Below are 15,201 nucleotides of genomic sequence, written 5' to 3' on the forward strand. Positions count from 1 at the left end.
ACTCTGATGAGACAACCACGCCAAGAAACAGCACAACCAAGCTGTCAAAATCCCCAGAGAGAGAGTTTGCTCCTTCAAGTAGTGAGAGAAAAGTGACCCGTCACATACAAGGGAGCGCCTATCAGACCGTCGGCAGGTTTCTCAGCATACTTTGTAGGCTGTTAAGAGAGTTGGAGGGTAGATTTGAAACTATAAAAGCAAAGCAATTATCCACCAAGAATTATGCACCTGCCCAGCAGAACTGTCATTTGGAAACAGAAGAGAAATTATGGCTTTTCCCAGATAAGTGAGAGGTGGTAAGTTCAACATTATTCCTCCTGCCTGACTTGCTAAGTCCTTCATCTTAAGATGAAAGGATGATAAAAAAACAACAAAAGACCATGAAATCATCTAAAATTATCTGGTAAAAGCAGCATCCTAGCACATAAAAAATCCTATAGTAAGGTAATGTGTGTGTAAGTCCCTTTGTTTGGGGGTAAGGACATCAGGGCCAACAGGGTCACCAGCTGCCTGTATAACAGAAACACGGACCTCTGAAATATCTTACAGATTCTACCCAAAGATCAATAGAGCTGGGTGTATGCTGTCACTCATAACAGCTTGTTGCCTTAATCATTTCCAAATCTGGTATAAGTCAAAGCACAAAAATAAAGCCGGGCGGTGGTGGTGCACACCTTTAATCCCAGCACTCGGGAGGCAGAGCCAGGCGGATCTCTGTGAGTTCGAGGCCAGCCTGGACTACCGAGTGAGTCCCAGGAAAGGCGCAAAGCTACACAGAGAAACCCTGTCTCGGGGGCGGGGGGGGGGCACAAAAATAATTACACACTTAAATCCATGGATTTACAATATGCAAAGAGGCAGGGGGACCTAAGGGTGTGGCTCAGAGGATGCAGTGCTCTTCTAGCATGCACAAAGCCTGAGTTTGACCCTCAGCACTGTCTAGACCAGGCACAGTGGCAGACTCTACTCCTGTGATACCAGCACTTGGAAGGGTCAGAAGTTCAAGATCACCCTTGGCTATACAGCAAGTTCAAGGTCAGCCTAGAATGGAAGATATATAATCTTATAGAGGCAATTTGTATCATCAGTAACAAAGTAGGGACAGGGAACAGATATAAAGATGGTAACCTACGTGGCTTGGAGTGATCGGTTTTAAATAGATTGCTGCAACTGTAGCGTGTTTCCAGTAACTACAATGATAATACAGAGAAAAATCAAGTAGGAAATCAAAACACGTGACTATAAAAAAAAAAAAAAAAAAAAAACAATCGGTGGAAACAAAAGGAAGCAAGGATGCTTCTGCAACAACCAGCAAAACGATAAAACTTTAGTTTGAGTAGCCCAGGAAGAGAGAGGACTCAAAATTAGACATGGGAGGACAGTGACACTGATGTCACAGAAGTACAAGGGTTATAAATTCTGAGAGGCTACTACAAAGCTAGGTGTGTGCTAACAACTGGATTAACCAGAAGAAATAATATGTCCCTAGAAAGCTGCAACTCACTGAGACTGACCTGCAGGGAAAAAACAAAACAACAACAACAAAAAAAAAACCACACTTACGCATGACTGTAACAGGTAAGGGGAACCAAAGCTGAAAACAAACAGAAAACCTTCTTGCAGGGCTGGAGATGTAGCTCAGCAGGTAGAGCGCTTGCCTAGCAAGCCTGAAACTCTGGGTTCTAGCCCCGCCACCACCTGAAACGCTGTGGCAGTACATGCCCATAATGCCAACAATCGGGGTGTGCAGACAGAGGGATTTAGGCATCAGACCATCCCTGGCTAGATGCTAAGCTCAGGGCCAGCCTGGGCTACGTAAGATGCTATCTAAAACCATGACACCAACAAAACCTTCCATAACTGCCTTGAAAAGCAAAGTAAAAGAAAAGTCCAGGGCCAGAGAACTTCACTGAAGAATTCTGGGTAACATTAAAGATTCAACTGATTTTTCTCAGACTTGCCCTAACAACGGACCCAGACAGAACTCCTTCGAATGCAGTCTGTGAGGCCAGCATTCCTGAGATGAAAATCAAAAGCTTTCCCTCTGGGATCACAAATAGGCACGGATTCCTACGAGTTGTCAGCAAGACACTGGCAATCCCAGTTCGAGCCATCAGACAGCCAAGAGTTAAAAGCATCCAAAGCGGGAAGAAAAGAAGCTGCATCTCTGTCTTTGCCTTCACACCATGTTGCTTCTTTTGACACCCATGAAAATGTGTGCATGCACTCCCTCTTGAAACACAGCTCAGCTACACAGCCGAGGCTCCCCTGGAACCTAGTATACACAGCAAATTCCGGAACCAATCTGTAACGAACCAAAGAAACAACAACAAAAAATACCCTGTAAAAACCTGGACTCTTAGCCGGGTGGTGGTGGCACACGCCTTTAATCCCAGCACTCGGGAGGCAGAGCCAGGCAGATCTCTGTGAGTTCAAGGCCCAGCCTGGTCTAAAGAGTACGATCCAGGAAAGGTGCAAAGCTACACAGAGAAACCCTGTCTCAAAAGACAAAACAAAAAAACCCGAACTCTTACCTGAATGTAATAGATGCCCTTCTGCTGAGCATACATCATTAGAAAGCAATAATCCAGGTTTTGTTTGGTTCTCCATCTGAAAGGAACAGTTTTGGAGTACGTCAGGAATCAGACTCAAAGTCAGCAAGCTCAGACTATGTGTGACCTCATGTCTACTGTAACACACACAAACTCCCACACACCCGCAAGAGGGTCAAAGAGTAGCTTCCTCCTATGAAGCCTTTCTTAGCATGCACTCCTAAGACTAACCCTTCAGCTACCCCATGCACAGAAGGCTCTTCAGTGAAGGGGATCCGGGCATCACTGTACACTGTACATCCCCCTCTAGAGACAGATCTGCAAAAAAGACGCTCAAATACCCACCAGTGAGCGCATTACTGGACATGGGACTCACGGCTCTGTGCATGCTTGGTTAACATTCTACTACTGAGCTATAATCCAGCGTTTTCCAGACTGCCTTGTCCACAAAGCTTTTCTTCGGTAATGTTTTAATGTCTCCTTGAACTAGTGCTTGGCATAGTCTACTATAGGGAACATGAGGCTGGTGTCTAGAGCTGTGAATTAAATACAGCTAGAGATTGATAATGCATATTAAATGCAAACAGAAACTAATACTATGTGTTAATGCTTGTAAACACATTTAAATCTGCAATAGTAATCTTTTTGGTGAATTCCCAGTGGCTAACAAAAACAGATTAATTAACGCTGAGGAAAAGAAGGGGTCCCAACATCAGCTCAAGAAAGCACAGTGAACAGTCATGCCAAGCTCAGTTCATCTACACAGAGCTCTCAGAATCTGGGTCCTGTGCTGAACAAGATGGCTGCCTGGCGTCTTCTAAGCCTTTACTGGGTACCAGGTTGACAAGAAAGCACCTGCTCACCTCACTCTTTCCTTGGAGTCTCCAAATGTCTCCTTCAGGTTAGTCAAGTCAGGATAATAGCTTTCAGGGGGGGAGATTATTTCCAGCAGGCCAGAACTAATTTCTCTAGAAAATCTAACAAGAAAAAGGTTAGCTGTATTATTTTAGCTCTGTGGGATTTCATTTGTCTTAATGCTCAACTGATTGCAGCATTTAACACAGAATGCATGAGTGAGCGGGCTAGCAGAGTATGAGGAGACAGATAAGAGTGTGCTAAATGCAGTCAGCTCACCACTGACCAGAAAATAAAATTTCTCTACTGATACAAGTTTTGAGTTGCCTCTTTTTTCAACCATGCTTTTAAAAGACAGTAAAAGGTCAGAGGAGAAACACTGAAATGTAGCAGGGAGATCCTAGGCAAACTCCTGGGGCTGCCGTGGTCAAAGTGATTCATTTTTTAAATCTAAGCACATCAAGGTCCCACAGAAAGTGTGTGTGGGGGGGGGAGAAGGCCAACAAATGAGTCTGTACTGACACAAAATGTAGTATTCATGAAAAATCAAAGTTCTTCCATTTTTCTGGGCTGGTGAGATGGTTCAGTCACTAAAGGGGTGTGCCCCCCCAAGCCTGGAAGACTGGGTTCAATCCCTGGGACCCACACAGTAGGAGGAAAGACAACCTCAAAAACTCCTCTGACCTCCACATGCATACTGCGTCATGTGTAACCATATACTCACAAATCAATAAGGGTGATTTATTTCAAATTTAAAAACAAAGTTCAACATTCAGGAAGCTTTAGTTGTAGGCTGCTGGCCCTACGGCATTCCAAACCAGGGCTTTTTAACAAAGGGCGACTTTCTGGCCGGGCAGTGGTGGCGCATGCCTTTAATCCCAGCACTCGGGAGGCAGAGCCAGGCGGATCTCTGTGAGTTCGAGGCCAGCCTGGGCTACCAAGTGAGCTCCAGGAAAGGCCCAAAGCTACGCAGAGAAACCCTGTCTCGAAAAAACAAAAAAAAACAAAACAAAACAAACAAAAAGAAAAACAAAGGGCAATGTTGTCCCTCCTGGGAACATCCAGTGGGGCCTGGAGATATTTGTGTTGTCGTCACGGGAAGGGGAACCAGTCATTATTCCCTGCTTATTTAAGGGGTCTACACCAGCCTATTCTATAGACTGCCAAGAATGTAGCACTTGAGGAAATGTTTAAGGCATCACAACTTGACCCTGAAGTAGCCACGGGTTGTTTTTTTTTTTTTAAATCTCCAGCTGTCATATTTTGATTAATAAGGAGAAATTATTTTAAGTGTGGAGTTGGCAAGTAACTGCTGCTTCTAAGGCTTTCTTTGAGATTTTTATAACTTTTAATTACGTGTGTCTATGCGCAGGGGATGAGGGCAGGGCCGAGGTGGCAGAGCTCCCCGGGGCTGGATTATCAGGTTAGTGGATCACACAAAGGAACTGAAACTCGGGTCATCTGCAAGATGAGCAAGCGCCTTTAATTGCTGGGCCATCTCTCCAACTTCCTAAGATTTTTCTTGCCAAGTAGAAAATGTGCCCTTTAGGAGTAAAACCAGATAAAATTCACTGAAGGCACCTGTCAGGTCTCATTTTAAAACTGGCAAGTGGATAATATAAACACGTGTGCCAGTGCCTGCAATCCCTAAGCTTCACCTCTGTCCTCTGCCCACAGTGACTGGGGCCCAGTCTTGGCAGGACGGAAAAGCATGCTTAGGTACGGCTCAATTTTAGTATCTGTCCTGACAACATTTTTGGTGAGGAGCGAGTGAAGGAGTCAAACAGTTCTACATAACTGTTGATCCTCTCTCTACTCTTTCAAGAGGAAAAGACAACTAGCTGGTCGTGTTCCTTGTAGATGCTTAATCTTTTCTACAGGGGAATTAACCAATTTACACACCGGACACTGGGATTGACAAATGGCTACTCAGTGAGAATGTAAAGGGCTGCCGACGCTGATGAACAGAGAAATGAATTAGAAAGGAAGGTATTTCCTTTTAACAAAAAGCCAAAGATAACAGCACTGAAAACAGTTCCATTTCTGTACTTCGGAAAACTTACTCTTTCTCCAAGTTGGCTACAACGCTGTGAACATAATCAAGATCTGTCTGGGAAAGAGAGAAAAAAAAAATCACGGTTTTTATTTCACTTTAAAAAAAAAAGAGAGAGAAATTTACTTGATGTGTGTTGGTCTGCATGCATATATGTATATGCATCTCGTGTGTGTGTGTGTGTGTGTGTGTGTGTGTGTGTGTGTGTGTGTGTGTTTGCATATGTGTGCTTGCTCGCACATGTGTGTTGCCCTTGGAGGCCAGAAGAGGGCATCAGATCCCCTGGAATTGGTGTTACAGATATCTGTAAGCCATGGTGTGAGTGCCAGGAACTGAACTCAGGTCCCCAGGAAGATCAGCCAGTGCTCTTAACTGCTGAGCCATCTCTCTGGCCCCTTATTTCTCTTTTAATACCAAACTCAAAGTGGGGCAAATGATGAATCACAAACTGAAAATATCATTTTGACTTTTTAGACACTTGTTCTATGAAACTGCACCTGTAAATGTTCTTAGGTGTGATCTGCTACAGTAAGCCAACGTAGAAGTTTTATTATTTTCAATCACTGATGTTCAACTTACTAGAAAAACTGAGCAGCACTGGGGGAAGCAGAGCCAGGTGGATCTCTGTGAGTTCGAGGCCAGCCTGGGCTACAGAGTGAGTTCCAGGAAAGGCACAAAGCTACACAGAGAAACCCTGCCTCAAAAAACCAAAAAAAAAAAAAAAAAAAAAAAAAAAAAGCATTTTTTGCCCAATTTAACTTTAATGTCAGTTAATTGAAATTCCAACTTTTGCTAAGCTTATCGATTTAAGAATAAAATATCTGCATAACACCACATCCTTCAAAGTCTTAAGAAGGAACTTTAGAGATACAGCACAGGACCACAGAGCAAACCCCTGTCCTGCCCTTTGATAAGCCCAAATGTCAGTGATCTTTCTTAAATAATCACCCACTTGCTTTACCAAAGAGTATCTGAGACTAGGATTTTAGAGACTGTAGCCAAGCATGGTTTACACAGACTACAATATGCTTAGGAACATCCTAAAACCCAATGTGATAAATACCTGATAAGGCAAAGTGATATGCCTGTCTAATGCAAAAGAACACAAAGATGCAACAGTCTACCAGATGCAACTCCTAGCAGGTCCATCTGAAGCAGAGGACCAGGAAGAGTCTTGTGTGAACACAGGTTTGTTATGTGAGCTGTAAGGCAGTTTATGAGTGGAGGGATCCATACAGACTACAACGCATCATATATACCTTCCCTATTAATATACCTTCCCTACTAATATACCTTCCCTACTAATATACCTTCCCTACTAATATACCTTCCCTACTTACTAATATACCTCACCTATTAATATACCTTACCTATTAATATACCTAGCAGAAGATTAAGTAAACAACTGTGATTTGTGTTCTTTCACCAACAGAACTGAACCTTTCTAGTATCTACTGGAGACTGGGAGATGGAGTACGACTCCTCTGAAGAAAGCTCAACCTATGATCAGTCTCATAGCCAGATCTTTCCAATGGCCCCTCCCCCTCAGTGGCTGGGGGCATGGCTGGGCACTCAAGAATTGCTCACTGTAGGAACATCATTTTCCCTACGATTCTTTTTTCTTTTTAAGATTTAAGTGTGTGGGTATTTTGCCTGCATGTATTCTGTGCACCATATGCCTGCAGGGGTCAGAAAAGGGCATCAGATTCCTTAGAATTGGAACCATGGATGGCTGTGAACCATCATGTGGATGCTGGGAATCGAACTCAGGTCCTCTGCAAGAGCAGCCAGTGCTCTTAATCACTGAGGCATCTCTCCAACTGCTGAAGATATTTTAAACAGCGTATGAAAACTGTAATAGAAGAGAAGGAATCCTCGAAAACTGGGATGTGTATTCTTGGAGAGCTGGGAATTAAATAGCATAAAAAGCACAGACGGTCTGGAGATGGCTCAGTTCATAAGCACGAGGAGCAAAGATTAGATTCCCAATATCGGACAGATGGCTCAGTGGTTAAGATCCCCAATACCCCAGTGGGGTGGAGGAACAAGGAGGGCAGCACATACCCGAATTCCCAAGGCTGGGGATGAGGAAACAGGAGGATCCCTGGGTCTCACTAGACAGCCAGGCTAGCGAGCTCCAGGCTCCACGTCTTTAAAAACACAGAGTGTGACAAAGCAAGACACCCGACTTTGACCTCTGGCTTATACACGCCTTTTAAACCCAGGACTTGGGAGGCAGAGGCAGGTGGCTCTCTGTGAGTTAGAGGCCATCTTAGTCTAGAGAATTCCAGGCCAGCCAGGGCTACATAGTGAAACCTTGTCGGGGGCGAGAAAAAGGAGGGGCAGGGGATGGAAGGACAGATGTCAAGCAAACAAAAAAACAAACAAAAACTCAGCAAGAGATATTTCTTCTATGTGTTGAAACACAGATGAATGTGAAAGACACATTCCATGAAAGAAACCACAGTGCAAAGGACCATGTATTACACAATGGCACTGATAAGAAATACCCCAAAGAGAGAGCTATGGGAGCGGCAAGTAGATCAGCAGCTGGCTCGGGCTGCTGAAACAGATGAGTGGGTTTTCTTTGTAGGGTGGTGAAACTGTTCTAAACACACGGGCATGCCGGCCGTCCAGCCTGGCTTCACTGGGTGAGCTGAATCATAGTGTCAGCCGTACACACAAAGGCAAAGCACAGAGCTGTAAGAGGACCAGCATTCCACGCTGTGCAGACAGAACTGAGGAAGGTCAGGGCCGCTCAGCTTCACTGGGGGCAGACAGACAAAAGCCGAACATACACAAGGGTGAGCCTGAGAGGCGATGACATCCGCAGGAACCGGAAGTCTCGAGCTCCCTTCTCCACCAGGAAAATTTCACCTGGCAATCTCACAGACCCCAATATTTGGAGAACTACCTCAGTGTGTCCCTTCCTTTAACCCAAGGCCACATGGAGAGGATGTCCCTGGAATCACAGTTCTCTAGAGGAAGAATCCAGATGCCCTAGCATCTGGAGACATGTCCCAGGAGGCCCATTCTAGTCTCGTCTTGGGGACACTGGCTGTAATGGCATAACGATAGCACCTCGGTAAGACAGAATTCGAGAAAGGAAGCGAGGTCGCCCTGGTCACGAAGGCACCTCTGTGTGACTGCCATCTGAAGTACCTGATCTAACAGATGACGTGGTAGCCCAGTCACAAAGCTGACTTTGAACTTTCAAAACCGGGTCACTTTCAAAAAAAGCACCGAGGAAAGTCACCCAAGTCCCTAAACAGATGGTCTTCATGCTCCAGCCTCAGAGCCCGCTCCAATGCCCTACCCCCGGCCCCAGCAGACAGACACGTACCTCCACACATCACTGACACACAGTAGACATGCTCCCCCTGAGCAGTCAAAACAGTGGCTCCCTCCCCTGAGCCAAAAAGCCTTCCAAAGGCCTGCCTGGGGACAAGCCCCCCCCCCCCCCACTCCACACTCTACACAGCAGCCCGGGGCCGTAGCTGTCTGTACTCACAGTGTAGACACCAAACCACCCACGGCTGCATCCTGATGGAGACGTCATCTCCAAGCATGCATTCCTAAGCACAGCCTCCCAACTCACTTACCCTCAACAACAGCTCTGCCTAACCAGGGATCTCAGCTTACATCTCTCTCCAGCTGCAGGTGACAATCAATGTGATTATGAATGCCTGGGCTACAAATTGCCACACAACGAAGCTGCAAGTCACCTTAAGCAGAGACTTGCAGGTTTGTCCACAATGTCACCAGATGGCCCTTCCAGAATAAAACACTAGTCCAAATAGTGTTTATCCCTGCTGAGCAATACCTATAAAAGCCAGAAGAGGGAGCTGTTTCCCAAAACACAGGAAAAACTCCAGGGACAGAAGGGATCAGGTGCATTTCCATCCCTCACCCATCCCCCTGGCAAAGCCACCTACAGTTCCAACAGTGAACTCCAAAGAAACAGATCTCTGAAACATGGCTGCCAAAGAATTCAGAAGACTCTTCACAAGACTATGTAGAAATAAAATTGCCCGTGCCTGGTGGTGATTCAGGTCCACAACTGTAGTTACTCTGGAGGCTGACAGTTCAAGGCCTGCCTAAGCAATTTAGTAAGACCCTGTTTTGAAATACTAAGAGTCTCAGTGTATATGCCAACATCCGTGTATGGGCAGAAGGGGGTCACCAGGGAATCCCAACCCAAACTATCAAAACTCAAACGCAGAGGAAAAATCCTGAAAGCAGAAAGAGATATAAGAAATCTAGCACATATAAAAGAATAACTATACAGCTACTGTAGATGTCTTCAGAACCGTACAAGCCAGGAAAGTGAAGTAATATATATCCAAGAACACCCTGCAAATCTACCTTTCCGAAACTGGAGAAACAGACTGGCAGGGAGGCTCAGTGGTAAGTCAACCCGCTGCCAAGTTTGAGTTCCATTCCCAGGGAAAAGGAGAACCAATTCGTGGAGACAGCCCATCCAGAAGTCATGCTCTGATCTCCATGTGTGCAATAGCATGTGCGTGCCCACCCATACCCTACACAACACAAATGTCCACACGTTGTGTGAAGAGATGGAGACAAAACCTAAGTTCGCCTCTTTGTAGGACTGGCTAGAAGGAGTTCTTTAAGCTGGAACAGAAGACCTCTGATAATTAGGGCTAGAGAGATGGCTCAGTGGTTAGCAGTGCTGGCTGCGCTTCCAGAGGACCCACCCGGGTTTGATTCCCAGCATCCACATGGCGCCTCACTCACAACTGCCTGGAACTCTAGTCCCAGGGGACCAGACACCTCTTCTGGCCTCCTCAAGCACTAGGCACACAAGCAGTACACAGACATCCCAGCAGGCAGAACACCCATACCCATTTTAAGGCCTCTAATAGCACAGAAGATATCAAACCACCACCTTGGTGGTGAGCAGCCGCCTTCAGCATTCTCCAGGACTGTAAATACAAAGCAACTACGCCCTCGGTTCAAAGTTTATTCACGACAGTGAACATAACGCCGCCAAGAGATAAACATCAGAAACAAAGTTCGGGAGGGAGGAAGGGTTCACGGTTGTCTGTACAGAGCCAAAGTTTATCAGGTTCTTCTATGTGAGCCTCATAGGAACCGCAAAGCAAAACTCTTTAGCAGAAGCAGGAAACAAAAATAGAAGGCATTCAAAGCACTCAGCTACATGAAACCACAAAGGAAGGTACAAAGTACCAGCCGAACCAGAAAACCATGAGAAAGACGGCAGAAGGAATCTTTATCTAACAGTGAGTGCTGTGAGTGTAAGTGGACTTGGTTCTCCAATGAAAAAGTGACAGAGTGGATTGAAATAATCTCTCTCTCTCTCTCTCTCACACACACACACACACACACACACACACACACACACACACACACACACACACGACCCGACACTATGCTGCCTCAATTTATCTTCAATTACAAACACAGAAAGTGAAGAGATTTAAAAGATGTTCCAGGCAATTGGAGAGACCAGGACCTACCTCTACTTTAGTATACAAAACAGGCTGGAACAAACTATTAACAGTCAAAGGCAGTCATTATTGAGGCAGAGGCAAGTGGATCTCTGAGTTAGAAGCCAGCCTGGTCTACTTAGTGTGTAGGCTAGCCAGGGCTACACAGTGAGAACCTGTCTCAAAAAGGGCCATTATATAACGAGGAAGAGTATTAGTGTTCCACATGCGTACAGAAACAACATGGACGCATCTGAAGGGGCCGGTGGTCGCTTGAGTCACCACAGCGGTTGCTAAGCTCAGCTCTTACCTGACTGGAGCCCTGGGAACGGCTCAACTCCCAGCCTGAGGGTATTTCCTCGGCTGGCCGTGCCTGTGTGCCCTGACGCGGCAAAGGCCGCCAGGGGTTACTTCTGTGTAAGTCTCCTTTCAGACCCCTCCCTCATCTGAGAGTCTCTCCAACAGCTCAGGTTGGTACTCTCCCTTCTGTGCTATGACGCAGAACCTGTCACCAGGTAGAAAGCTGGGGCTCAATGACATTTCTCTCTGTCCCTAGGACAGCCTTACCCTGTGGAGTCTACTGTCCAGTGTCTCAGAACAGTCCATTCAGACATTCCCCCAGCTTTCTAGCTGTGTAGGTCAGGAACACCACTGTGGCCAGAAACAGATGTTATTTTACCTACTGAAGAACCAATGAGAATTCCAGAAAGATAATTTGTACCTATTATCTTTATTTATTATCTTTATGAATTTAACAAGTCAGCAGGAACACAAAGACAGACAGTGTGTTCAAAACTGTAGCTCAGAGCTTACAAAAAAAAATCTTACTTCCTTGGATCTGAGACAAGAGTATTATTGCCCACATAATGCTTGCTTTTTTTTTCATTTTTACTTGAAATAAAGGCAAACACATACTGCAGTCTTTTTGTGAGCTAGTTTACTAGTTTCTAAAATGGTCAAGTGCTTTAACAGTGAGTCAGAAAGAGGAAGTTAAAAAGTTAAAAGTCTAGACAAAAGGAAAGAGAGACTACTTCTTCATTTGAAGGACGTGTCCTAGCCTTTCTCTCTCCTCCAGTCTGCAAATGACAGACAGGAGACATTCCACACACTCTCCAGCACTCACTAGGTGCAAATCCGTTCATAAACTGACCACATCTAGGGACCTCTTGGAATAGCCTAGTCAAAACTCACCTGGATCATGACAAGGGTTTCTGTCCTGACCAAAGCTGCCAGTGGGAGCCTTTCAAAAGGCAAGTCATGAGAGTCTCATCAAAGGCCTGCAACCATGGTGAATCATGGTTTAATCATGAGTGCATGTCAGAATGCCAGAGAAATTCAAGCCGAGATACTATCACACAGGTGACCAGAACTCAAAGATAATCCAAATTTCTAAGGAGCTGTCAGAGTGAAGAAACTGTGGACTATTAGATACAACCTGGGATGCCACATCAGATTCGGAAATGGAGACGGGACCATAGCAGTAGCAACATGAAATACAAATGAAATCCTACAGTTAAAGAGTATTGGGGCCAGTAGACTGGGCATGGTGCTACATGCCTTTAACGCCATCAGGGAGGCAGAGACAGGTAGATCCCTGTGAGTTCAAGGACAGTGGGTCTGCCTCATGAGACCTCACCACCAAAAAAAAAAAAGAAAGAAAAAACGTATCGAGCCAACAGGATGGCTCAGGGGGTAAAAGCACAGAGCAAGTGACTACCAAGTATTTGGCTGTGCTCTGACCTCTGTGTGGACATAGAATGAACACACACACACACACACACACACACACACACACACACACACAGAGAGAGTAAATGTAATTTTTAAAGTTTTTAAAGAGTAGCTGGGCGGTGGTGGCACACGCCTTTAGTCCCAGCACTCGGGAGGCACAGGCAGGCGGATCTCTGAGTTTGAGGCCAGCCTGGGCTACAGAGTGAACTGCAGGGCTACACAGAGAAATCCAGAGTGTGTGTATGTGTGTGTGTGGGGGGGGGGAGGTAAAGAGTATCACACTTTGTTAATTTCTTAGCCTTGGTAACTACTGTAGCTACTTAAGTTGCAACACCATAGTGGGGAGAACTCTATCATTTTTAAAACCTTTCTCTAACTGTGGAATTCTTTCCAAATAAAATGCTTTAAGAACGTCTTTTGAAAGTGTCAAGTGTCTGGCTGGAGAGATGCTTCAGCAGTTAAGAGCACTGGGTGTGCCTCCAAAGGGCCTGGGTTTTATTTCTAGCACCCACACAGTGGCTCACAACCATCTGTTACTCCAGTAATGGGGGATCCTGTGCCCTCTTCTGGCCTCTGAGGACATCAGGCAGACACATGGTTCACAGACGTATATGCAGACAGACATACATACACCTATTTAAAAAAAAAAATGAACAGGTATTTTTACCTATCAGGTGTCTTCTCTATTTGAAATTCTCAAGAGGCTTTCCATGAGGGATCAATGTTCAGCAAGACTGACTCCCACCTACTACCCTGAGTCAAACTTTACTGGAATATGACCTCATCCTTTCACGTATGTATGATCCATGGCTACCTGCAGGCTAACATGGAGAGTTTAATAGCTTTAACACAGACCAAATGACTCACAAAACTGAAAACATTTACCATTGGATATGTGTGTGTGTATGTGTGTGTGTGTGTGTGTGTGTATGTGTATGTGTGTGTGTGTGTATGTGTATGTGTGTGTGTGTGTGTATGTGTGTATGTGTGTATGTATATGTATATATGTATGTATGTATATGCACGCCAGTTCTCTTGACTTAAAGGAAAAGCAGAGCCCAACGAGGACCCAGAGAATCTTCTGTGTTCTTCCATCCTATCCTTCCTTGACCACCGCCTACTGCAGAACTCCAGCTACTCACAGGCCTCTTGGAACCGTTTCCTCAAACATCTCAGCAGCACTGCGGCCTTGGTGCTGGCATTGTTCTAGAGTGCATGACTCAGGCCTTTGCCCAGTGACCTCCTGGCTCCACAGCACCCATGTGTTACCTCCCTCTCTTCCTCCCCTAACCCACTCATCTTCCACCGTGCTCACAGCGTCGGCCATGCTCCACACACGTGAGCGGCAACGTCTCCAGGAATTTCAGGAGCAAGGTTTTATTCCACTCACTCATATACCTACCACTTATCCCCTCTTCAGAAAATACTTGCTGAATCGTGAACAAACTCCAAGGGGTAGGAAATAAATACATAAAATCATTTATATGATTTATAACACGTATATACATAGCCTAAGGGTTTAGCAGCTGGAAAGCGACAGGCCGAGATACTACTGATGTCCCAGTATGGTTGCGCACAATTTAAAATCCAGAACAGAACAGCAGCCAATTAGATCAGCAGAGATACAGGGCACTTGTGGAAACGGTAGGAGCACCAGCCACTGGCCTCCCTCTCCATCCACCCCATGCCGGCTCTACTTTGCCACTTTAACTATTTTTCCTCCAGATTCATGCTCTTAGCAGTTACATTCGACACCAGAGGCAACAGAACTGATCAACAAGGATCTTTATGACTGGATTGAAACTCCCCTTAATCTCAGGGCAAATCACCCCTCACATGGAGGCAGTTATCTCTGATCCTGAGGCTGCACCCCAGAGCAGGAGCAATCACCCCCTAGAAACCAGAATGCCTGCCCCCTCAAACGATGACAGAGATAACAGTTCCTCCCAAATGCCTTGCAAAATCAGAACTGAGATGAAGATCTCAAGACCACTGGCCCGGACCAGATTTCCTGTTCTGCCAGTCAAGCAAAAACTCCGCCTCTTTCGTTTCTCTGCTCTGCTCTGCTCAGCCCCGGAGACAGACTTGGGATTCTGAAGCCCTTTAACTGTTCTGTCCCACATGGCCGTGCTGACTGAAGCAAAGTTCTTTCTGTTCTCAATGAGCGTCTGGATGCGTGGCTGAGGCTAGCCTACTGGGACTCTGGAGCTGGGACTTTAACCCTAAACTCTAGTAATTTTACCAACTTAACCTATTAAACGTCCATATAAAAAAAATGCCACGTGAGCACACAGAGTCTGTTTTTCTCCAGGCACACACAGAACAGGGTAGCCAACAAACAGGTGCTGATAAGGTGTAAAGGGGCTGACACTGTGCAAACTATGTCATTTGACTACAATGGGCTGAAATGGAGATCAGTGAACAGGGGGAATTGTGGGAAATTCTCAAATAGGTAAGAATGTAAAAACATGTATATATTTCTATAACACCCATGGGTCAAGGAAAAGATTACACAGGGACTTAGAAAGTATTTTGATATGAA

General features: G+C 45.5%; 1 protein-coding gene across 1 annotated transcript in view; it reads right to left on the reverse strand.

Annotated features, from left to right (window-relative positions):
* Mgat4a (alpha-1,3-mannosyl-glycoprotein 4-beta-N-acetylglucosaminyltransferase A) overlaps positions 1-15,201 on the reverse strand; it is a 97,195-nt gene that overhangs the window by 20,089 nt on the left and 61,905 nt on the right. The window contains exons 5-7 of the mRNA XM_028865687.2: positions 5,471-5,517; positions 3,416-3,529; positions 2,535-2,610 (exon numbers count right to left, since the gene is read on the reverse strand). Coding sequence (XP_028721520.1) covers positions 2,535-2,610; positions 3,416-3,529; positions 5,471-5,517 — 237 coding nt within the window. The remainder of the gene's footprint in view (positions 1-2,534; positions 2,611-3,415; positions 3,530-5,470; positions 5,518-15,201) is intronic.

This window comes from Peromyscus leucopus, chromosome 16_21, assembly GCF_004664715.2.
Source record: "Peromyscus leucopus breed LL Stock chromosome 16_21, UCI_PerLeu_2.1, whole genome shotgun sequence".
In the NCBI taxonomy this organism is placed as follows: Eukaryota; Metazoa; Chordata; class Mammalia; order Rodentia; family Cricetidae; genus Peromyscus; species Peromyscus leucopus.